Here is a 25,385-nt window from a genome sequence, read left to right as displayed (position 1 = left end):
CTTCATGGTTTCCCCTGGCTTTTCCTGGTGATAATTGTCTATGTTTTCCCCTCTTCCCTTAGTTTCTCAGAGGTCCTTTACCACATTCATTGATCCATCCTGGAGGGTCACAGATCGTCAAACAAGTACAGAAACAGGAAAACTAGTTTCCTGAGCACACTGTAAACACAGAAACCTGTTTCCTCTGCACACACCAGATTGTCTAGATCCAGTTTCAGGACATTTGGTGCAGAAGTGGCTATCAGGAAGACTAGAAGGTCTTTGTCTCTCAATTCCACATGAAATTTTGTGCGTAAATCTACTGCCATGAAGGGACCGAAGTTGCTTGTCCTGCTTTCCAGTTTATGGGGAGTGGTCTTGGGGCTTACCAACACCCTGCGTTCAAGGACTGCACCTGAGGAGGAAAACTCCCCACTGACTCTGAAATCCACTTCAACTCCTCAAAGTGAAGTACTGAGCCTTCAAGTGCTCTCTGCCACTCAGAATCCCTCCTCTAAGGCAGCTGCAGCTCCCGAGAGACCTTCGGAAGATATTCTACTGCTGTCAACACTGCAGACCTCTGAGACAAGCGCCTCAGCTGAGAAGAGAAGCCAAATGCCCACACCCCTAGAGAAGACAGGGGCAGTGATGGCACCACTGCCTCTTGCTCTCCAGAGCAAACCCGTTATGAAACCAGGCCCGGGAGCAGGGATGGTGGAGCTTGCTAATGCCACATTGAACTTCCTTCAAAGTTTTTCCAGAAAGCCCAATCAACAAGCTATCTCCCCCAAGTCGGCTGGAGACATGGGGAACAGGTCCCCACGGGAAACGCACCTCAGCAGAAGTCAAAGACCCAGCTATCAAAAATCCAGCTTTGAAACAACTAGAGGAAAGTAAGAAACATTTTCTTCTTGCTCTCTTTCTGACTGTGGTCTAGACATTTGAACGCTAGTGGTCTGAAGCCTCTCATGCTCACAGAATTGTGTAAGGTTCATAGCATCACGTTGTGGTTGGTAGTGGTTTCAAAACTACAGTCATGGTCTTTGGGAAGGGAGATGATAAAAGGACAAAAGGCTAAAATCTCTTTTCCACTTGCTCAGAATCAGGGACACCCACATGCCACTGTGAAAGGGGAGTGTGGAAAGCCCACTTAAGAGAACTTAGCTATGTGTGGCTCACAGAACAGTTGTCCAAAAAATCCCATTTCTGTTGTCAGAAGTGTGATGAATCAGAAAGCAGGCTTTTTCAGCTTGATTTAATGTGGCAGCGATCTGAATTGTGGCAGTCAAATAAAACCAAGTATTAAGGGGCATTGTAAGAAAAGTTCCAAATGGGCCGAAAAACAAAACACAGAGAAAACATATGCCTAAGCAAGTGAATGTTTTATTCACATATTTTGTTGTCGTCTGTGTATTTAGAGGTATGAGCCAACCTTGTTAATAATTTTACCCATAGTGAAGTAGTTTCAAGAGTCTAAATTGAGTTATATGTTATACCTATAATACAATAAAACTTAACTTAAAAATGGTAGTTCCCACCTGCTGGGTGAAAGCTGTTTCGAGCAAGCTGTTGACTGGATAACCTGAGGAGCAAGAGGTAGGAAAGTTGAAGCCAATGTGCCTGAGAGTCTCGGTTCCTGTAAGTCAAGTCTATTTATAAAATTTCAGGGTCATAAAACTTCAAATGTAAGTATCATTTTAGGTTAAAATTCACTTGGAATTTGGAATAATCCAAATTAACTGTGAAACAAATGTTACCAGCCATGTTTAATATGGGACGAGTGGAATTTTGATCCAGAACAGCTAACACATATCCTACTTTCTAAGAAGTTCCCTAGTAAATAATAATAATGACAAATGCTATCTACTGAGAATCTTCTAAATTGCTTTCATTTATCATTTCTATTTACCGTGTTTTGTTAGTTTCTGTAACCCAATTTTCTTGAATTTCAATAGAACCCTTTAACAGTCCTAGAAAATGGTGTTGAGCTTTTCATATGTCTGTAATTGAAGAGTTTTGGTGATAGAATAGGGAGCCAATAAAGCATATGAAAAGACAAACTAAAGCACAACTTGTGGAAGAAGTACGTATCATTGCAGCACAATTAAAATTACTACTTAACTATTTTATGTATGAACATCAGACTTGACATTAGAGTTGATATTAGACTTTTAATTAATGCTAGTTATTTTAGCTAAGGCCTTTCTCCTCAACACTTGGGAACACTTATTTTTTGATCATTGTTTATGAGTGTCCAGCATGTGCCTGGAACTCTTCCAGGCTTTAAACACACAAAGAATTTGAATGTCTTCCTACCTCTGTGAATATTTGCTACAAAAAGTAAACATCCCTATATCTATTGATTTTCCCAGTATCAACCTGTGTTTCAAGAAACCACATATGAAGTGCAACTAGCTGAACAGCACTTTACCGTATGGATTCCCCACTGAGAACAAACTTCAATTGTTTCTACAGCAAAGAAACATTTGGCTTAAGAATTCTATTGTTTAGGGGCTTGGAGAACCTAGGCTTCTCTATTTATTCAGTCTAAGGCATCCTACTCATTAGACCATCCAAATGACGGTGGTGTGAGAGAAAACAAGGTCTCTCTCTCTCTCTCTCTCTCTCTCTCTTTCTCAGGACACAAAGATCCAAAGACTTGAGTTGAAAGAAGTTTCTCATATTTTGATTTGATTAACAGTAACTTATATGGCATTTGTGTGTGTTTGAACCAGTTAACCATTATATATAACAATATCTCCATAACAAAGGGAAGATTCTGTCATTATGTCTTTTTGAAGAGGTTAAATAATTGACTTAAAGTCATTTACTTAGTAGATCTCAGAGCAAAGAGATGGGCTGGGCTTTAGAGGCTTGGGGTCCCTGGTGCTCTCCTTTAGCAGAAGAGAGGCATCATCTCAAGTGAGAAGACAGAACAAGTGTCTCACTTTTCTGTTTGTGAATCTCAAGGGTTCTTGACTGCCTCCAGAATATACTTCAGGCTTCTTGCCCAGTTACTCACACAACCTGACGCTTAGCCTCCAACTTTATCTTCTACCACACCCTGCCAGCCAGACTTTTAGTTCTTTGGTCCACAACATCCTGAACCTTCATTTCCTCTTTCTCTGTCCAGATAGCATGGTCTTTCCCTGTTTTCTATTGGTTTTACACATAATGGCAACCTTCTTAGACAGTTAGATAGCTGCTCTAATGCCTGCTGTGGTTCTCAATCTTCAAAGAATTCTTTTTTTCTTTTTCAGTATTTTTTTTTTGTTTGTTTGTTCATTTTACTTTTTTGAGACAAGGTCTCTCTGTGTATCCCTGGGTGTTCTGGAACTCACTCTGTAGACCAGGCTAGCCTTGAACTCACAGAAATCTGCCTGCTTCTGTCTCTGAATGCTGGGATTAAATACTGCCCGTCTCAGAGAAGGATTCTCACAAAGAACTCAAGAACTCTTTGCACATAGGAACCTCCTTCCAGTGTTATTTAAATCTCTACTGTGCTCTGGCCTAGGTAAAATGGTATATATAGCAAAGCAGAAAAAAGAATGTGAAATAGGGGTTCAAATGTAAGTAGAGCTTTTCCCAAGAAATACTTCTCAGTGAAAATAAACCCTGGGTGATTTTGGACAAGCACATCGTACCTTTATCACTCTGTCATGTTTGGAATTTAATAATAATTCTTAATAAAAGTGACTAATTGTGCGAATGATAGGTTCCTTTCTGCAAGATTCATCTGGATTATTTTTGTCTGACTTGGTTCCCTTTTAGCCCTCTGAGGGAGGGCTGTAGCTATGAGAGATCTGTGGTTTCCTGTCGGGCAAAAGGGGTGTTTCTAAATGACTAAGCACATTGAAATAGGCACAAAAAGATGAAATTAGTACTAGGGCATTTATATGTAGGACAGACATTTGCTGGACACTCAATGTATCCTCAACACGGTGATGGCAAAATTCGATGACCAAAATTTCCCTCACCCTGCACCCTCATGAGACCCAAGTCACAGGGTGACAGGTGTGAGCAGGAAAGGTTGTCCGTAGCGACTGAGCACTTGTGCCAAATGTAGCATATGTGTGAAGGCAGCTGGGGAGAGTGAATGGGGGTAAGTGGGCTACCCATTCTGAATGGCTCAGTAAGCCTTGACTAAGAATAAGAGATAGAATGATACAATCCAGCCACCCGCTTAACTTATCCATACTCATACCTACTACACACAAGGATCCAGTGGCTGTCATCTCGGTGAGCTAAGCTGCTTCTGTAAATGGAGGCCTCAGTAGATCCTCTACACTTCCCTCTCTCTACAAACATTATCTCATCTATCAGCAAGTCTCTTCTGCCTCTGGTGGTTTCCACGTCACTCTGCCTCTCTCCATCTTGTACTAACCCTGCCCTTGTCAGTCGCCAGTCTCCGTTCCTGACTTCCATCGGTATTCTACTCCTGCGCCTGGCCCTCCACACAGTGAGAGTTCACTTAAACAAGAAAGTCCAGTTAGCATTCTTCATTGGATATATAGTTTCTCTTCCTGATGCCTGAAATGAATATCTCAAGTACTGATGTGAAAAGAGGATTGTGTCATACTCTCTTAGAATTTGTTTATCGTCACACACTTTTGCAAACCGAAAATGAAAAACAAATGAAACTGGCTTAAATAAGGAGTTGGAAATAGTTACTGGCTGGTTCACTGTACTTTTCAAAATACATTCTGAGTTCTCAAAGAGGTGTTTCTCAGAATAGGGGGATTTGGAGTCTCACCATCTCTGTTCACACAACACATCCGCTTTGAGTTCTCCAGGCACTGATGCTTGTGGACTAAAAAAGTTAACATCCATCTTTCTAGAATTTCATAGGTTTGGGGGAGGGGGTTGCTGTTTTCCCTGAGTATTCCTTCTTCAGTGTCTAGAATGAGGGGGTCCTTTTCCTCTTCCTACTTTAGTGTGATGTCACCTCTTCAAGAGACCATCTCTGACCAGCCTGACCTCATCCCTCTAGTGCACTGCTCCTTTCTCATCACACTCATAGTTTCCCTTAGCACACTCACCTGTGTCTGCACATCACACCTGTAGTTTCCCTTAGTACACTCACCTGTGTCTGCACATCACACCCATAGTTTCTCTTAGCACACTCACCTGTGTCTGCAGACAGCTGCTGTGCACATTTTGCTTTTCATGGAAGCAAGGACTTTACTTATCTTACTGGTAATTCTATTCACTGACTGGAACAAAGAAAGAGCTCAGGAAGATGGGGAGTGGTGGATTGCTGCATGGTTTTGGGGTCAGATGGGAAATCAAAACTCAGAGGTAGAAATTTGGAAAACGTTAGTGAAGAGAAGTATTTCAGGTCATGAAAAGGGAGTCTGGAATTAAGAATTAAGAAAAGGGTTGGAGCTTTTTAGGGAGTATAAGCTGGCCTTCAACTTGCTATGTTACCCAGACTGACTTTGAACTCCTGATTCTCAGCTCTAATATGCCCAGTGCTGGATGGGCAGGTGTGTGTCACCACACCTGATGTAACTGTATTGATGACCTAATAGTTACAGGTGTCTGCACTGGAGGTTTTAAATGAATGGCCATGGAAAGGAGAAGAGAAATGAGTGATCAACATACAGCAAGAGAAAAGAAGTAATGCAAAAATACTATTGAAAAGGAGTAAAGCAAAAACTGAGAATACCACAATTTCATTCATGTAGATACATAGTTTAAGTGAGCTCCTTGCTCCACAATTTCATTCATGTAGATACATAGTTTAAGTGAGCTCCTTGCTCCAGCCTGAGTGACCTGGAATGTGAGGGATTGTGAAAAAACAGATGACAATCATGGGGAGGGGGTGATTAGAAATTAAATCGTGTCCAGACAAGACTCTATTTCCCCTGATGTCCTAAGTCCACACAGTATTTGAGAAGTTACAGTTAAGACTGAGGACACTGAAATGCCAGAAACATCACGTCAGAGAGGAAAGTTCTCATCTTGTTGACAAACAGGTACCTCCATTATGTCACTGCCAGGGCAAACACTAGAGTGTTTCCTGCACTTTAATTTCTCCCATTAATCATAGACTTCTATTACTCTTCTATTTCTTGTCACAATTGCTATAAATATATACATCTAAAGCGCTTGAATTTGACAAGTGCTTGTTCAGATCAAGTAATTAAGTGAGAAACTTCTGTGTTCCCACACCTTTTATGTTTCTAATTATACCGCTATAAGTGAAAAATATACTATTTAAGGAGACCTGCTGAAAGAGTCAGTTGACAGGAAGGACCAGCGGGTTGAGCAGAAAAGCAGACATTACACAGCTAACCTGCTTTGTCTGCTACTGGTCAAAGTCTGACCCCTGCTGGACTAGAAGTCATCTGCAATACTCTGTTGAGATCACAGCCTGAGCAGAACCAGAATTGAAGAAAAATAAAATTTGGTAAATTCTTGAACAAGATAACATCACAGTTTGACCACAAGAATATGTGTGTTTCACTTGTCTGTAATTTTGTGAGCCCCATTTTAATAGTACTTTGTTATTGATTTTAAAAATAGAAAATAAGTTCCACCCAAAAAGCAAACTCCAGCTATATCAAGGAATGGGGACAATGTAGCTCTCTTCTCACATCCTGTCACAAATACTGCACATAGGAACTACCATCACACTGAGAATCTGGTACATGGCAACGGTGTAACATCAAAAATATCCTGCACAGTAACTGTGACCCTGAAGGCTGTGTGCCATTATTGTCTGTCACTAGAAATGTGATTGCACTCACCATTCTACCATTCTGTTCAGCTCCAGAGAGCAAGTAATGGTGCTAACCATGCTGCAAATTTGGGTGTCAAAGAGGTGTTCCTTTTGCTTGTTTTTGCACTAGGTTTCTGCCTCACCCCTAAAATGTCCCCCAATTTCAATTGTTTCTCCCAGTAAGTTTTCCCTCTCCCGCAAGTTGATTCCCTTTATTCCCAACCCCATGTGCTCCCAATCCACCCATAAAATCTATTCTATTTTCCCTTCTCAGGGAGATTTATGCATCCCTTCCTTAGACTTCCTTGTTACTTAGACTCTCTGCGTCTGTGAACCATAATATTATTACATTTTATTTTACAGCTAATATCCACTTATACTTGAGTCCATACCATGTTTGTTTTTCTGGGTTTGGGTTACCTCACTTGTTGTGGAATATTACCTTATCTAGGCAAAGAATGTTTCATTTATTTATGCTGTGGAATATTGCTTTAACTGTGTACAGATGAGTTGCAATTGCTTGTATTGCCTTTGTTAATGATGTAAAGACGGACTTTTGTTTATGCTGCATTTTTAATTATATAAAGATGTGTTATTTTTTTTCACTTTGCCTGCCTAAGGCACCTAATAGGTCTAATAAAGAGATGAATGGCCAGTAACTATGCAGGGAAAGAATAGGTGGGACTGGCAGGCAAAAAGAAAAAGTAGGAGGAGAAATCTAGGCTCAAGAGAGAAGGAGGAGGAGAGAGCGAGGAAGAAAGAGAAGGACATGCCTGTGACCAGTCAGGCAGCCACCAGTCAGATAGTTGGAGTAGAACATAAAGAAGAAAAGAAAGGTGAAAAGCCCTGAAACAAAATATAGGTAAAGAGAAACAGGTTAAGTTATAAGAGCTACCAAAAACAGGTGTAAGATAAGACTGAGCATTCATAATAAATAATAAGTCAACCTACCCCAGGACCCAGCAATACCACTCTTGGGAATATACCCAAGAGATGCCCTATCATACAACAAAATTATGTGCTCAACTATGTTCATAGCAGCATTGTTTGTAATAGCCAGAACCTGGAAACAACCTAGATGCCCTTCAATGGAAGAATGGATGAAGAAAGTATGGAACATATACGTATTAGAGTACTACTCAGCAGTAAAAAAGACGAAATCTTAAAATCATTTTGATTTTCATTTCCCTGATGGCTAAGAATGTTGAACATTTCTTCAAATTTTTATGACCATTTGAGTTTCCTCTCTTGAGAATTCAGTTTAGATCTGAATCCCATTTTCTATTTGGATTATAAAGTTTATTGGTGTCTAGTTTCTTGAGTTCTTTGTGTGTTTTTAATATTAGCCCTCTTTCAGATGTGGAGGTGAAGAGCTTTTCCTATTCTGTGGGTTGATTTTTTGTCTTACTGACAGTGTCTTTTCACTTACAGAAGCTTTTCAGTTTCGTGAAGTCCCATCTCTTAGTTGTCGATCTATCTCAGTGCTGTGCTAGTAGTGTTCTGTTCAGGAAGTTGTCTCCTATCGATGCATTCAAGGCTCTCCCACAGTTTCTTTTCTATCAGGTTCTTTGTATCTGGATTTATGTTGGGATCTTTGATTTACTTGGACGTGAGTTTTGTGCAGGGTAATAGATAAGAATCTATTTGCATTTGTCTACATGCCTACATCCAGTTAGACCAGCACTTTTTGTTGAAGATGCTTTTTTTTTTCCACTGCATATTTCTAGTTTCCTTATTAAAAAATCAAGTATTCAGAGGTGTGTAGATGTACATCTGGGTCTTTTATTTGATTCCATTAATCAACATGTCAGTTTTTATGCCAAACCATGTGGTTCAACTTTTTTACCTTATATCTTATTATATATATCCCAAAGTAATAGACAGAGGTCTAAGTCTTTGATCTCAGTACAAATACTAAAATTAAATATAAGAACAGTTCAGGATTTTTCTAAACCTAACAAAATGTAGGCTCTAATTATTTTCATCATATACTGTCTCTTCAAATCTCCTTAGGTACAATTATCAAACACTGTTCATTTTCTTTTCTGTATATAAGCAAAGGTCTTTGAAAATGATTTTGACCAAAATTGAATTTTTCTACCAATAATTGTTGTTCACTCAGGAACTGGTGTGCTTATGTACATACCAAGTTATCTCCGACAGTGATACTGGACACTCACAGCTCTTACACCCCAAATGGCAGAGGATCCTGTGGCTGGTCCAGTGGACTCTGTTCCCAAAGGTATGCAATATTTTCTGGAAATAGATGTTTTCCATGTAAACCTAAAATACATAGGAATAGCCATTCCAGGCACTGTATGGCTAAGCAGAGAGAGAGTCTCTATATTAGATTATACAGATTACCTTTAGTAAATGAAGATGTGATTACTAATAATACCTGTGCTGTGTATTTGCTTTGAGAATCATGTGAGCTAATACACTCATGTACTCAGCTTACTGCCTAGTACCCTGAGAGTTCTTAGGGGGTGTTAACCTTCTTGTTTCATAGTCACTATTGTATTATTAACCTAGTCAACAAGCCTGAACTGAGGCTCTTATGAAAGGCATAGTAGATAACGTCAAAGATTTATTAACATTTTTAGATAAAAGTCCATATATAATATGACTTGTATTAAAAATATAGACAATCATTACCTGTGATTGTGCATGTAAAAGCAGCTCTTCTTTTATATGCCATAATTACCATACTTAGATGGATATATTATTTATATTATATTAGTAACCATATTGTTCATGACACATATTTCTGTATGGCTATAAAAATTAATAGATAAGCATTTCTAAAAATATCTTTTTGAGATATCAGAGTAAGTAAAGGTCTGTGAAAATGATATTGACAAAAATATTTTCTCTAAAAATGAATTTTTTCCAATAATGGTTTTTCCTTCATTTATAAATAAATGAATATATTATATATAGATTATATTAGCAACCATACTGTTCATTACATATATGGATATATTTTATTATGTATATGTTATATTAGTGACCATATTGTTCATTGCACATATAAGTATATTATAATGGATGTCCATACACACATATACCATTGTCATAAGATAAGGCTGAGCTCTTCATAAATTCTCTGACTCCACATAGTAACCATAGCTTGACTAGAGATGTTCACAAAGAAACTGATAAAACAAAAGAGAGAGAGAGAGAGAGAGAGAGAGAGAGAGACAAAGAGAGGGAGGAAGAAAATGTAGCACTGCTACTCAAGCTCTGAATCTAAGGTACACAATTATCATACAAATAACCCAGGCAATAAATCTGATGCATCAGCAGTCTGGAACAATGCACAGGAAGGACACATAATATCCAGGTGTTTCTGAGTCTCTTGAGGACTGGAATTCACGGTCCAGAGAGCTGAGTACATTGTAGGGATTTGAGAGAGCTAAGCTGCGGCCCTGCTTTCAGCCATTTTTCCCTTGTGACAATTTTCTTGTCAAGGAAGGCACAAAGAACATGTTGTTAATTCTTGAGTAATGAAAACATTACTATGGTAATCCTTATCATATTGTTCTTCTGGGTTCAAGGTGAGTTCCTCTCCTGCTCTTTACTTTTTTCTAAACCCAGCTACTTTATCCTTACTCCTATCTCTTCTCTTTGTGTCTATTTGAATGGGTCTTTGCATTTGTTCATGATTTCTGTATTTATACAATAGATATCTAAATTTCTTTTATTATATCAACATTCCATGCAGCAGACACTCAGTTTGCCAGAGCAGAAACATCGACCATCTAGCATGATTCAACAAAGTTCTAAGTCCTAGAGTCAGTCCCACAAACTAAATAAATTCCACTTTCATTCCTTATTTAACTTTAGCAGTTGGGCTAGAGATAGTCCCTCCAACAGAATTATTTACTGAATATAACTTATTGAAGTAGATGCAGATGAATGTCTTGGCATGCTTTTAGGGCTGGAAAGAATGGTGTTGCTCATTCTGGTATTGAAAAATAACCTCTGATATACTGTCCTACCTATCACGTTACTACAGAAACTGAAACCCCACTAATTCAGTTCTTCACCAACAACCCTTGGACAGTTCACTAGGGTTGGCTGTGACAAATTCCAGTAGCATTGGCGTAACTCATACAATCAAGATTAAAATTCCAATTCCACCAGTTTTAGATCTGGGCATTTGAGCAAGTTATTTTATCTCTTAATTATTTGTGCTCCTCAGCTTTAAAGCATAGTATTAGAATTAAAGTAAGTTCTAATACTGATCTAGCTAGAAAACATTATGCAAAGCAAAACTATCTTATCTTTAGAAAATGAAGTGATAGATATTAATTTAAAATACCAATAGTAAAACTACTTGTGCTTTTTGTTGCATATTCAAAGAAATCCTTTTGGCTATTTTGAATATAATACTGATGATATGTTTAAGACTTTATAATAGTACCAAAACTAAATGGTTATTACATTTTGGGAATTATTCTAAGCACTTTATATTTGTAAATCCTGATTCCATCTTAACATAAAACAAATAATTTTGTATCAATTGTTTTTCTCTCCAGATCGCAGAAGACGTCCAATGCTGTCTATAGGATGCAGCATAAGATTGTGACCTCATTAGAATGGAGATGCTGTCCTGGATACATAGGGCCAAACTGTCAGCTCAAAGGTATATGCCCATAATAACATCATAATAAAAAATTCTGATACATAAGTAGTTGAATGTGTAACATAAGGGCCTGCTAGTTGAGGTTTCTCTCCTGTCCAGTTCCCACAGTCTTTAGGTCCCAAAGAAAATCACACAGAGGTCTCCATAGGACTAACTCATTAGCTCAGGCTTCGTATTAGCTCTTATAACATATATAGTTCATTATTCTTATCTATGTTAGCCACATGGCTTGGTACCTTTTTCAGCAGGGCAGGTCACATCTTGCATCTTAGGTGTTTGAAACAGGACTGTAGAAAGAGCTCTCTTCTTCCCAGAATACTCCTGTTCTCCTTGCCCCACCTCTACTTCCTGTCTGGTTATCCTGCCTATACTTCCTGACTAGCTACTGGCCAATCAGTGTTTATTTAAAACATAATTAACGAAATACAGACAATTCTCCCGCACCATGAATGGACCAATTGTGCTCCAAGGAAAATTACTAAGCAGCCAGATGTTAGGTCTGCTGCTGTTTTTAAACTTCCTAAGTCACCCACAAATCTCATCACTGTTCCTCTCATCCTTGTGTTAGTTTTAAGAAATGAGTAAGAAGATCTCACTGTATAACTTTTTATTAACTAAAACTATAAAGACATACCTTCCTTAGATATTATTGTAAATTGTCATTCTATAGTTTAAATAAAATGATTAGAAATAACCCATATAAAATAATTATAAAACACTCTGGCTTTGTTCCAGTTCAAGTACTTGACATAACAGGGATGTGAATGACAGTTCACGTTAAAGAATATACCATGTAACTTATGAATAATTAGGTGAGTTTTTTTCATCTTAAAGGAGTCTTCTTTTTAAAGCAGAGATTTTAAGGATGTCCTGGTGGAAGGCTGATGAAGCACACAGACACCTGCGGTAGCCTAACGTCCATGCATCTATTATGCTGCTTTCAGATTAAACAGCTTTTCTTTGACAAATAAGATGTGACATCTGCATTCATATTTTAAGTGGATGAATATTACAAGAAAGGCCATTAGCAGTGGTGGGGAATTCAATCAACAGTGTAGGAGATTGTGATTAAAAATTAATGTAACTGTGGAGAAGCCATTAGGAGTCGCATTAAGAAACAGAGAATCATATGCAAGAGCTGCAAGAATCATGCAGTTTAGTAAGGGATATTATCCATGGTTAGCCAGCCCATGCAGCGAGAATCTGTGGACAAATCTTCCACACTGCTGTTTTCTCTGGGCCTGGTTTAAGTTTCATAGATAACATTAAATCCAGCACATTTTCAAATGTATCCGTAAATTTTTACCTTGTAACCAGGGAAAACAAAACTTTTACAAAAAAAAAAAAAATACCCACACCGAAAATATTTAGAAATGAGGTAATACAAAATATTTGAAAAAGATCCAAATATATTACTGTTTTCAAATAATTCATTTTTATAAGGTGTGCAAACATAGTCACAGTGTTACAGTGCATTTGTTTCTTAAACACATTCTTACGTTATTTAAAAATCTTGACACTATTTGGAATTTTGCTTATGTCTTTATTTTTCTTCTTATGTGAAAGATATTTAGAGAATATTAATCCACTGATTATTTTTTTAAAGAATAAAGTGTTGGTTTGCAAAGTGTCTTTTCAGATGCAGGTTGTCATTACACACCCCACTGCACAGAATAGCTGACTGCAGGTGGCAGGGAGAAAAGCAATATGTTAAAGCATGTCCTGGGCCCAACCACTGAGAGGTGGGCATGCAGCACATTCAGCTTCCTGGGCTTGTTAATCGATTCTTAACTGTTATGGCAGACTGCATGCATGCAGATGAGAGAGAAGCTACAGAACTCCGGCATGGTAAATATACTCACAAGAAACAAAACTAAGTGATAACTACACCGCCGCTGGCTTCTTACAGGGATTACCAAGTATCTAAATGTAAGTGGTTTATATTCTGTAGTTAATCGCATCTGAAATTCTTCCTAGAAGCCACCTATGGCTATCTTTAATGTTAGATTTGCAGTTTTCTGTTTCAATACATGTTGACAAAGAAAAGTCTCAGAAAAGCATCAGTGACGATTTCCTGTCATAGCCACTGAATTAAAGGTACACAAAAGGCCAGCATTTGCTGATTAATCTCTTAGGCGTCTTTGCTATAGAAATCTGTGTGGAAATAAGGCTAGGGCAGCAGGTTTGCCCAATTATTTTAAATTGTTATAGTGTAAATTCTAATGTAGTTTTGATTCCAAAAGGATGTCGTGTTGCTCAGACATAATCCTGGCTATGTTTCTCTTATTTTTATTGTAGTCCACCAAATACTTGCATTATTTTATGAGTGCGATTGGTATTGGTAGGGTCAACAGTCACTGTCTCATGCTGTCCCTGAACCAGCATTCACTAGTTCTCTCCTGCTATATTTTTTCCTTCACACTTTTCCATTCTGATACCTACCTAATAACATCCCAAGCTGTCCCCTTACCTATTACATTTAATAAATATGTACCAGTTTCATTTTCATACAGGGGATCAAATTGTCCCCCATAAGCATAGAGTGTTTGACAGCACTCATGAGGCAGGCTACCCCAAAGGGCATGAATTATCAATCTGACTAGATCCATTCTTTAAACTTTTGCTGAGAGCTCTACAGTTTGGTTATGTAGATACCTGGTTTTGTAGGTACAATAGCCATTATTTCAGGGCTTATCCCTCAAAGTATCACTGGGTTATTTATTCATAGAAAATGTGTAAAGTTCCATACACTCTTCATAAATCTCTGCTTCACAAAGTAGTTTCATCTCCAGAAACAAAAATGATTTCAAAATGTAAATATAATTTCCTTTTAATTTGATTGCAGTAGAGAGATGGTTTAAATATATGATAAGTATCAGTAGACCTACTGGTAGCTAGACCCTCCTCTTCCCCAAGAGTGCTCACCTCTTCCCAGCTCTTCCTCCTCTTCCTTCTGAAATCCATCCTCTGGGTGTCAGCAAGAGATGCTGCACATCAAACCCACTGGGTAATTCTTCCTAGCTCCTATTCCAATGTGCTTATTTGCTCTGTGTGTGTTCTAGCACAAATAATCAGAACCCTGGGTCTAGCGATAGTTTACCTACCAAAACAGGATAGTATCTAAAAGAATCCTTTTTTAAAAAATTACATGACTGGTAATTTAGGGGGGAAAGCAAATATTAGGTCTGACATCAAAGCAAAAGTTTTCATATAGTTATATGCTTTCTGAACTTAGTCACAAGTCTTTCCAGCTTTCCATTAGCAAGAGCCTTATTTTATTTTACAATATCATATTAGAGACTTTTTTAATGCCTAGAGTAATATAACACTTATGGCTATGAGATAAAATTTGCAATTCTGTGTCTCTCCAGTAGATGTCTCTAAAATATTCTGAAGTGGAACAAGGCATGATATCTATTATATCACAAAGGAAAGTAATTTATGTTTAATTGATACTGGTTTAGAGAAGATCCTATTGCCAAGTTGTTAAACATTTGACCCCACATAGGTTTTCTTTAAAAAAAAATCTATAAAATTACATTTTATAATATCTATCATAGCAATAACGAATACTGAAAATAAAAGTAAAGATATGGAATAAACTGACCCCTTAAGGTACATTGTAAACATGTGACAGACATTTTATTTTGTGTGTGTAAGAAAATTCAACCAGTTATAAAACTGCTTGAACTAACATTTTAAATACATGGAGTCAGAAGTGAGATTATTTCATAATACATTGCAAATTCATCATCTTGAAATTTATACTATTTAAATGAAGAAACAATTCTGTTTCTTATATTTCTTCACCGTCTTCTGCTTTAGGACGTATGTTGTGTTATGGGAACTTCTTGCTCAGTAACGTTGTGTAGGATTTGACTAAAGGACATTGATGCTCAGAGCCTTTGTCTGAGAAGCTGGATACTTCAGCTTACTGAGTTCTTCTTCATGAGCACACTGAGCATCTGCCTGCCAGTGTACCTGATGCTGCAGGAGCAGCTAGAAGTCAATACACCACAGGAAGCTTTCTGGCAACTAACAGGAAAGAGAGCATCCTCCATACTGACTTGACATTACTGACTTCCTCCATGTGGTTCAAAGTGCTCAAGAAAAATATCTTAAAAATCAAAAACAAATAACAACAACAAAAAAAATAACTTGCAAATTAAATCTGTCTTATTAAATAGAAAACAATAATAAACACACCTAATAAGAAAGCTGTTTCTCTTGAAATCTGCTGACCTTGCTTCTGAGTCCTTGATCACCAATATCAGAGTTTGCTTTGCAGAGAGAAACATAAGACCAAAGAAGCACAAATAAAATCCAACGTTGCCTTTCGAAAATAAGCACACTGGTCTCCATAGTCTGCTGGCTTCAGTTAGCGCTTCTCTGTAGCTGCATCTGTCATGTAAAGAAGACAAGGGAAGAGACCTAGAAATCTGCACTGCACGGAACTAAGCAGTCTGTGCTTGTGTGAAAGGGAAGATAGATTGCTGAGAAAACCTCTGCAGTCTGTGTTGAAGAGAATACATCAGCGGACACAGAACAACTGCTAAATGAAAAAATAAAGGACCATCGATCAACCAGGTTCCTCATCACAGGAAAGTAGCAGACTGTAAGAGATCCTATCAGCCCTCTGCAGCTGCCAGTCAAAATCCTAGGATATAAATTGGGTTGAATGGAAGTATTGAGCTCTGACTGACAAACACAGCCAGGAAAAGATAACATGAACTATTGAATTTGTAAAACAGGCATTTTGAGTTTTTAACAGCCTTGCTAGAGACCTCAGCAAATGCACTACGGAGCAGAGAGCTTCGTGTGAATACCAGATCCCAAAGATCTTTGTGTGGTGTTTAACCCCCTGAAATTCAGAGGACAATTTTATCACTTGCTTCATGTGGGTACACACATGCATAAGGACATTTGAAATTTATTCCTCAATTGTATTTTTCTTCTTATCAGTCTTTTTAAAACTTCACCAAAATGTTCAAAATAAATTAAAAGGTTTAACAGTCTACCAAACAGGTCTTAATCATCCATGAATGGGTTAAGAAACTAAAGACTTTCGCTTGCTAGCTCTGTGTATTGTCCTGTATTGTCCTTTGTTCTGGGGATTAAGGGAAGGTGTCCTTGTCAGGTTTGGAGCAGGTGCTTCTGGGGGAAACTTTATCACTGGTCTTGACAGCTTCCTTTCCTCTTCCACTTGTCACTAACTGAAGAAGGTTTGTCCTTGTGCTCCTTGGTTCCTGCTTCAAGACTTTGGGTTTCTCTAGATCATCACTGTCTCCCTGTTTATAAAACGAAACCCTTCTTTCTTTCCAGGATTCATGAATGATATTTTATGATTGTTTTTACTCCAAGGTCAATAGAAAATTAGAATTCAGTATTCAGTGTTATCTCCCTTCCGTTCCCCAGTTTGTCTCATAGCAGGGCTTCTTACTTCTGAATATTTAAAGTTGGTCTGAATTGGGTAGTACAGGAACAACTATGGTGCTAGAGAAAATCCTTTTACTTAAATCTCAAGCAGCCACTCTCCACCATAAAGGGTGGACATAGTGGTTGGAAGAATGGCCCACACAAGCTCACATATTTGAATGCCTAGACACCAGGGAGTGGATCTGTTTGAAAGAGTAGGAGGATGAAGAAGTAGGACTTGTTGGATGAAGTCTGTCACTGAGGGTGAACTTTTAGGTTTCCAGGCCAGGTCGTCTCTCTCTCTCTCTCTCTCTCTCTCTCTCTCTCTCTCTCTCTCTCTCTCTCTTCTCCCTGCTGAGGGATCGGGATGTAAAGCTCTCATCTACTTCTCCAGAGCCATATGTGCCACCGTGCTTCCCTCTGTGATGATAAAAGACTCTGAGCAAGACTCTGAAACCATGAGTGTGAGCAAGTCCCCAGTTAAACACTCTCTTATGAGTTTCCCTGGTCATGGTCTATCTTCACAATCACTCACATGTATCAGAGACAAAGGCCCCAACTTCCCAGTTCTAGCAAGATGCTAAGTAAAGAAGTGTAATGTTATAATCTCTTCATTAAGTCTACAACATGCCATACTTGATAAGTAATAAAATGAAAAGGTTTAATTTTATTGGAACGTAGTAACAGTATTTGAAGCAAACTTTACTGTCTAAACAAAAACTTTAGTAAACTATACTGAAACTGTAAACATAAGAGCTATGGGGAGGGACAATGATAATGTTCAACCATTTACCCACTATTTCAGTAATGCTGATATATATAAACTATAGTAAGAATGCATTACTTATTTTTTTACTATTTTTTTTACTTTTCTGAAAAAGAAAACAAAATATCTTTTTATATTATACATACCAATCCAAGTTTCCACTCCCTCCTCCCTCCACTTAACTCCCCTCTTCCCATTCCCTTCAATTACCTTTCCACCCCACTCCGCATCCACTCCTCCTTCCGTCCTGGTAAGGCACATTGCCTTGAGGAAGATCCAAGGCCCTCCTTACTATATCTAGTCTGAGCAAGGTATCCATCCAAAGAAAATAAGATCCCAAAAGATCAATACATGGAGTAGGTTTAAATCCTGGTGCCACTGCTAGTGGCCTCTTAGTCTGCCCCTGCCATGCAACTGTCAACCACATTCAGAGGAACTAGTTTGGTCCCATGCTGGTTCCTTCCCTATTCAGCTGTAGTTGGTGAGCTCTCATTGGCTCAGGTAGACTGCTTCAGTGGGTGTACCCATCATGATCTTGTCCTCTTTGCTCATATTCTTACTCCTCCCTCTCTTCAGTTGAACTTTAGGATCTCAGTCTAGTGTTCTGATGCGGGTCTCTGCCCGTTTCCATCAGTTGCTGGAAGAAGTTTCTATGATAATATTTAAGATATTCATCAGTTTGACTACAGGGCAAGGTCAGTCAGGGCACCCTCTCCTCTATTGCTTAAGGTCTTAGCTGGGATCATCTTTGTGGATTACTAGGAATATCTCTACTGCCAAGTTTCTTGCTAGCATCATAATGAATCCCACAATCAAAATATCTCTTTCCTTGCTCTCATTTCTGTCCCTCCTCCATCTCGACTATCCTATTCCCTTAAATTCTCCTCCCTACATTCTTTCTCTCCTCCTCTTCCCCTTCCACCTTCCCTTCTCTCCCAATCCCTATGCTCCAATTCTGTCAGGTGATCTTATCTATTTTAACTTTACAGGTGGATTTATATATGTTTTTCTTAGGGTTCACTTTGTTACTTAGCTTCTCTAGTATCATGAACTATTGGCTCAATATCCTTTGTTTATAGCTAGTATTCACTTATGAGTGAGCACATAACATATTCATCCTTTGGGGTCTGGGTTACCTCACTTAGGATAGTGTTTTCTAGTTCCATCCATTTGCATGCAAATTTCAAGATGTCATTGTTTTTTACCGCTGAGTATACTCTAATGTGCAAATGTGTCACATTTTCTTTATCCATTCTTTGGTTGAGGGGCATGTAGGTTATTTCCAGGTTCTCGCTATTACAAATAATGCTACTATGAACATAGTTGAACAAATGTCTTTGTAGTACGATTGAGCATCTTTTGAGTGCATGCCCAAGAGTGGTATTGTGGGTCCTGATGTAGGTTGATTCCCAATTTTCTGAGAAACCGCCATATTGATTTCCAAACTAATATATTAATTACCATAATAAATATAGAGACAATGCCAAGTCACAGAAATCATAACCACTCATATTTAAATAATCCCTGATAGGCTTGCTGGTGTCTCCTGGCTCCTGACATGCTTTTTCCTTGACCAAGGATACATCAGCAAAATATCCCTTTCAGGAAAATGATTAAACACAGGAAACTGCTCTGATTTTTTCTGAAGAATTCCCACTCAGATCCAGAGCCATTGTAAGGCACAAATTCTCTGTACATCTGTAATGTCTATTAGTGTCGATGTTCTGGAAGTCTTGTTCTGAACTATACTGTAAGAAAAGTGGTAATATTCATGTTTTGCAATCTATAAAAGCTGCATGCTTTTAAATGTTGTCCATCTTCCTTGATAGCTAAATCAGGAAATTACCTAAGGCAATACAAATGTAGTTTCTTCTTAGAGCTGTATAAGCACCATTTAGTCATAGTTGGGGCAACATCAACAAAGGAACATTTATTAACTTTATAGCTATGTCACATACATTTAATTTACATTTAAATTTATTGGAAAAGATTTCATTTTCTCAAGCAACTGATCACATTATATTTGGTTTCATATAATATTTGTGTGGCTGTCTCGAATAATGTATTCCAAATATCATCTGTTTCAAATATAGATGTTTTAATATCGTATATATGTAAAATTATTCACAAGGAGAATAATTTATAAAATGTCTTCTTAACCTTGGTCCCAAAGATCACTACTAAAGTCCAAAAATCCTTCCAGTGTTTCATATTTGACTCTGTAGCACAAGCCCTCTTTGTCTTTCTGTCCCTCGTCTGTGTGTTTGCTGCATTGCAGGAAATGTGGCGCATATATATGAACCCAGCACGACTATGCTCAGATGCTTGCTGACACCATGGCCATCTTGTCCCCATCTAATATGTCTGAACACAGTGACTGACAGCAGCAGGATTCTCTCTGAAGCTGTGTCTGGGTTTCCAGGATGATGTTCTTATCCTGCTCTATTGCTCTACTTGTCTGGAATATCCAGTGTATTCTCTTTTCCATTGTTTCACATCAATGGTGTTTTGTTTGTTTGTTATACACAGAGTCGCTCTTTAACCAGAAAGGCCTGAAACTCTTGTTAATCTACCTGTCCCATCCTATCAAGCATTCCAAATACAGCTGTATACTATCTGGATTGACTATATTTTTACAATCACAATTCATAGAAATTTTTTTCTTGAGTGTTCCTATATATGACTATATTATTAATAATATTAAAAACATTTTTCCTTCTAGTTTCCTGAAATAAAACTATTAACTGTAGTCAAATTCATGACTTTTGGATTTTAGTTAACTTTTAAAAGTGGTTAACTAAATAACTTCTAAAAGTTCAGTTAACATCTAAGATTTATATATGAAAGATATTCATTTAACTAATAATATATCAGTTTTTAATTGACTTTTGGTTTCCTAAATATTTATTTTTTTCATTTTGTTAGATATTTCTTCCACAAAGAGTAGTGGCATAAAATTGATATGCCATGATATCCTATTTTATAATTATTATATTATGTGACATAGGAAATAGTTTTCAGATGGTGCTGGGTTGGAATTCTATTCATCATACATCCTGAAGAATATATCTTTCATCATATATACATAGTCAACTTGAAATAAACTAGTATCATAGTTTTAAGATTAATTCTGTAAGTTGTTATACGGTATTATTATGTATTTTCTGAAAGGCATGGTTCAGTATTTTGACAACTGACAAGCCGCATTGATTCATCCTGACTAGAATCTAGAGTAGGAGCACAAAGACAGCTATGCAGGAAGGAAGACTGGCAGCCTGGGTGTAGAGTGGGAAAGAGTCTACTTCGGAGGGATTTTGAGCCATCAGTAGACTTTGGATGTGACTGCTGGGGAGACAGCAAGAGCTTCTTTTATGGTCCATAATCCATTTGCTGGGTCCTATTGTCTAAGCCACAGAGAGAATGACAATGAGTACATGAGAGAACTGAGGAATCCTGAGCAATTCTTGCTGATACCACTGTTTATAACAGCCCACTTCTTTACGGAATGATGGGCACATGGTTTTCACCTGTTAGACTGTAATAAACCATGCCTCTAAAGCATGTTATAGCCATAACTAGGATCCTATTTAAGAACCATGAAGACTGACTTTTATATTTCAATTTTACTGTGAATATAGAAAAAATTCTGCCTCGTATCAATAAATTGTATTAGATTTTGGAAAATCTTTCAATTCTTCTCTAAATTAGTGGATCTAACCAGAGTTATGAATCAAAATCACCTAACAACTTGAAATTTTTAAATACACATGTGTCCAATCGCCCAGCATAGGTCCAATGAACCATGGCCTTGGGAGAAGAATTTGAAGAAAACAGGAATAGTTTAGTCTCCAAGTCATAAAGACTTCTAGTTTCTATCTATAATAAAATTAAAGAAACAAAAAACCCAATATCATTCTAAAACAGTAGAAAACAGCAACAAAGATGTAAGATTTGTATAAAAAGCTGAGAGTGAGGAAGTTTCTATAGTAACGAGCCTGTGTCACGCTGCCATGACACTGACCACTCTGACCACTCTGCTTTAACTCCAATACATTATCTCACTCACTTTTAAATCCACTAATGCATTTTCTTTCTGTGGTCAAACTCCTGAAAGTATGCAGTTAGGAAATGGACAAGTTATTGCAGCCCTATTACACCCATTTGCTCATTTTGTGATTAGTATTTACAGTCTATGGTCTGGACACTCCTCAGTACCCAGAGAAATGGGGAATGACATGAGATCAGCTTGCAGAGGAATATAGATCATGCTGCTTTCCTTCAGTGGTTCACAAGCTTTAGCATGCACAGAATCACATGACCATCTTGGTAAAAGAGGGATGGGTGCTCCATGCAGAAATTTCTTAAATCAGGGTAGGGTTCTGAAGCTATAGGTTCAAATTTTCCCAGAGAATGTTTTCATGGTCACAGGGGTGACTCTAATTTTCAACCCATTGCTTTACTGTTTAGCTATGCCCTTGAGTGGGCAGAGATGCAAATTGTCAGAAGCATGCTTTACTATCCCAGCCACAGAGGAGCTGTGGCAGGAGAGCTGCACTGTTATTTCAGAGATATCTTTGCATGAATCGGTCTGAATTCACACCCTAAGAACATTATTGTTGGGACCTCACAGGAGATTAATACTTTTCACTCTTTACCCTAATTCTCAAACCACTGTTCTTGTCTCAAAACTCTGCAACAATTTCTTCTCCTAAATAACTCAGCAGTTTTGGTGGGAGGGGACATCGAAACAAACTCTACACAACTGGAAATTCATTGATTAGCCCAAGTCCTTGAAGAACAGCACAGCAAAATTCAACGCGATAATGGAGACAAACCCCAATTAGTGGCAAACCTGCAGCCTGTTTTAAGGAGCAGGAAAGCGTAAAGATTGCCAGCAAGGCCACATGTGCATCATGATGGTCATTGACATGCAGCTCAATTGCCATTTCATTGACACAAACTTTCATAGGAAGAGAAATCCAGATAGACAGCAAACACGTATTTATACATGTATGTGTGTAGGCAACAGTGATCAAATGTGTTTATTCAAAGTCTATAATTTAAACATGTATTATTGAAGGGTTTAATATTTTAAATGAATCTCTCAAAATTGTTTTTCCAAAGAAATATTATATAGACATATAAATTATTTGATTTGTAAGACGTGGTGTTCCTTAAATATAGGTACTAAGATTTCTGGTTTTTGTGGAATGTCACTGACTTTACGGGTTGATTAACCCCTGAGATATATCTGTAATTGCTTAATTTTACCATTAGTTTATCAGAAACCATGTATTTATTATTTTTATAATTTTGTAACAACTCCTTAAACGCTCTGTTTATTAAGCAGCTGGTTTGGTGTCCAGCTGTAAGGAACATGCAGCTTTCACTCCTTCCAGCAGTCACCAGTTGAGAAATGCATTACAGGGCTGCTGTTGCTTTTACCATAATGGATTGTAATATCCACTCAGTTTCGCAGGCTGCATCTGCAAAGGCTTCCGTCCATTTTTCACCCACATGGATCTTGAATAATTCTTCTTCCCAAGGCAAAATTAGAACCCCAACCTCCAAATGTATGTGGCATTACCCTGTCTTATGAATGGGGCAGAAACAGTTTGCTCTGCAGTCGGCCTCATCACCACGCTTCAGTACACAGGAAAATGAACGTCAGTCCCATTATCACTCAGGACTGGGAACAGGAGGCCCTTCCAATGCTAACACTGAATACTCTCTCTGCTTCTGTCTAGCTGAACAACAGCAGCAACTGGCACACAGTAACCAGGCTGAAAGTCACACAGCTGTTGACCACGGAACGGCCCAGCAGACCCAGCAACAGCAGAAGCAAGACGGTGGCGACCCAGGTCTTAATTACTGTCACCTTCAACCCAATAATTGCCAACACCATTTCGGTGGTGATTTATTAACACACTTCTCAATCCTCTTACATGGTTGCTAATTGTTTGGAGAAACTGCACTAGGTTGTAGGTTCCCAGATGGAAAAGATTTATATAAAGCAGTGGGGAAAAAAATCCATTCACAAACCCAGGAGACTAAAAATGCTGCAATCACACATCCAGAGAACATAACAGTTTTCCAAAATCAAAATCAGCTATTTTTTTTTTTTTGATGTAGAAGGAGCAGCTTGACTGAGTTAAAAGAGATGGGAAGGCTGTTTTGACTGATAAGATACTACAAAGGGGTGCTGATAACTTGGGGAAATGGTTGTATACCCAAGACCTTGTACTGATCGAATGTCAGCCTGGGATGGGTTTTCTGTCCAATACTGTACTTTGCCATCTCAGACTTAACTTTAGCCCCAAAATAAAGTCAGTTAGTGCCAATAGCGTCTCTTCAATAGTGGCATAGATTTTGGTAAACAAAGCAAGGCACCCCATTGAGAAATGATATTTAAAGACATCTCTTTTTTAAAAATGCAAGAGATCATCATGTTAAGAGAAATAATCCAAATTTAGAAAGACAAACATCATGTTTTCCCTCACACGTGAAAACTAGATTCATACAAATTCACATATAGGATCTGTGTGTGTGTGTGTATATATATATATGCATATATATATGCATGCAGAAATATCATACATGTATTAGATAGTTCATAATAGATATAAGATAGATAGGTAGGTAGATAGACAGATAAAAAGATAGATAGATAGATAGATAGATAGATAGATAGATAGATAGATAGATAGATAGATTGATAGATAGATTGATAGATAGATGATAGATAGATAGATAGATAGATAGATAGATAGATAGATAGATAGATAGATGATAGATAGATAGGTTGAAAGGCTTAGCAGTAGGGGAAGTCATTGAGGAGGAGGAAGGAGAACTCCAAGAAGAAGAATGGTGACAAGGAGGATGGTAATAAAAGTTGGATATGAATGAAAAATGACGATAAATATGTAGGAAATGCTATAGTAAAATCTTTTATTTTGGATGATCATCCAAAAGAATTAATTTTTAAATGTGAATTTGGCTAACATACCTCATACTGTTCTTTAGTTTATGTTGTGACTCAGTATCTGTAAAATCCTGGCAGGTCTTTGAATCAGTGCTGTGTATAAAGCAGCAGTGATTACTGCTTCTGTACAGAAGAGTCACTGTAAACTGGGATCTGAGCACATCAAGGAGTACTGCAATGAAAGTAACACTTGAACAGCTACAGCACCTTACGTATGAGAAACTACATACACTCAGCGCTGGGACACGGAATGAGAGCAGAAATGAACCACTACCTGGGGGACAGAAAGCCCATTGCTTTAGCTTTCAAACCCTCAGTATTTGAATTTATTCAGAATGTGATGACAGGACTAAGACTTTTTAAAAAAAAGATTATGAGAAAACTTCAAAATGTAAAAATTAAAGAATTTAGTTATTAAAGATTTTTAATTTAAAGCTTCATTGTTCATGTTGCCACTGAAACGTGGTCTGTATTCTCAAATCTATAAGTGTTATGGTGTACTTGAACTATCTTTATATACACAAAAATTTTGACAGGTGTTGCATCTATTATTTTAATGGTACTAAATCTCTCTCTCTCTTTTACGTGCAGCTGTGATTCAAAAAATGGCAGAGCAAATGAGCCAGCAGGCGATGAAGCTGACATTTTTGCAGAAGAAAGTGGACAATGTTTCTCTAGCCACAGAGGACATGAGGAATGCATTCTTCTCCCTGGAAGAGAAAATCAGTGAAGACAAAGGCAAGGAATTTCAACCTCTTCTAAAAGGTAAGAGTAAAATAAAAATTATTCATAGACATGTTCTCCTGCCACTTTGAATCTTTACTTCAAATTAGATAGTAAAGAAATAAATATTTTTAATGAGGTAATTTAA

General features: G+C 37.8%; 1 protein-coding gene across 1 annotated transcript in view; it reads left to right on the top strand.

Annotated features, from left to right (window-relative positions):
* The first annotated feature begins 250 nt into the window (after positions 1-250).
* Mmrn1 (multimerin 1) overlaps positions 251-25,385 on the top strand; it is a 44,508-nt gene continuing 19,373 nt past the window's right edge. Inside the window, exons 1-5 of the mRNA XM_057775126.1 lie at positions 251-872; positions 8,826-8,945; positions 11,245-11,351; positions 23,280-23,393; positions 25,106-25,279. Coding sequence (XP_057631109.1) covers positions 307-872; positions 8,826-8,945; positions 11,245-11,351; positions 23,280-23,393; positions 25,106-25,279 — 1,081 coding nt within the window. The 5' untranslated portion in view covers positions 251-306. The remainder of the gene's footprint in view (positions 873-8,825; positions 8,946-11,244; positions 11,352-23,279; positions 23,394-25,105; positions 25,280-25,385) is intronic.

Source organism: Chionomys nivalis, chromosome 1 (genome assembly GCF_950005125.1).
Source record: "Chionomys nivalis chromosome 1, mChiNiv1.1, whole genome shotgun sequence".
Lineage (NCBI taxonomy): Eukaryota > Metazoa > Chordata > Mammalia > Rodentia > Cricetidae > Chionomys > Chionomys nivalis.
The sequence above is the reverse complement of the archived record's forward strand: the minus strand, read 5'-3'. Positions and strand labels throughout refer to the sequence as shown.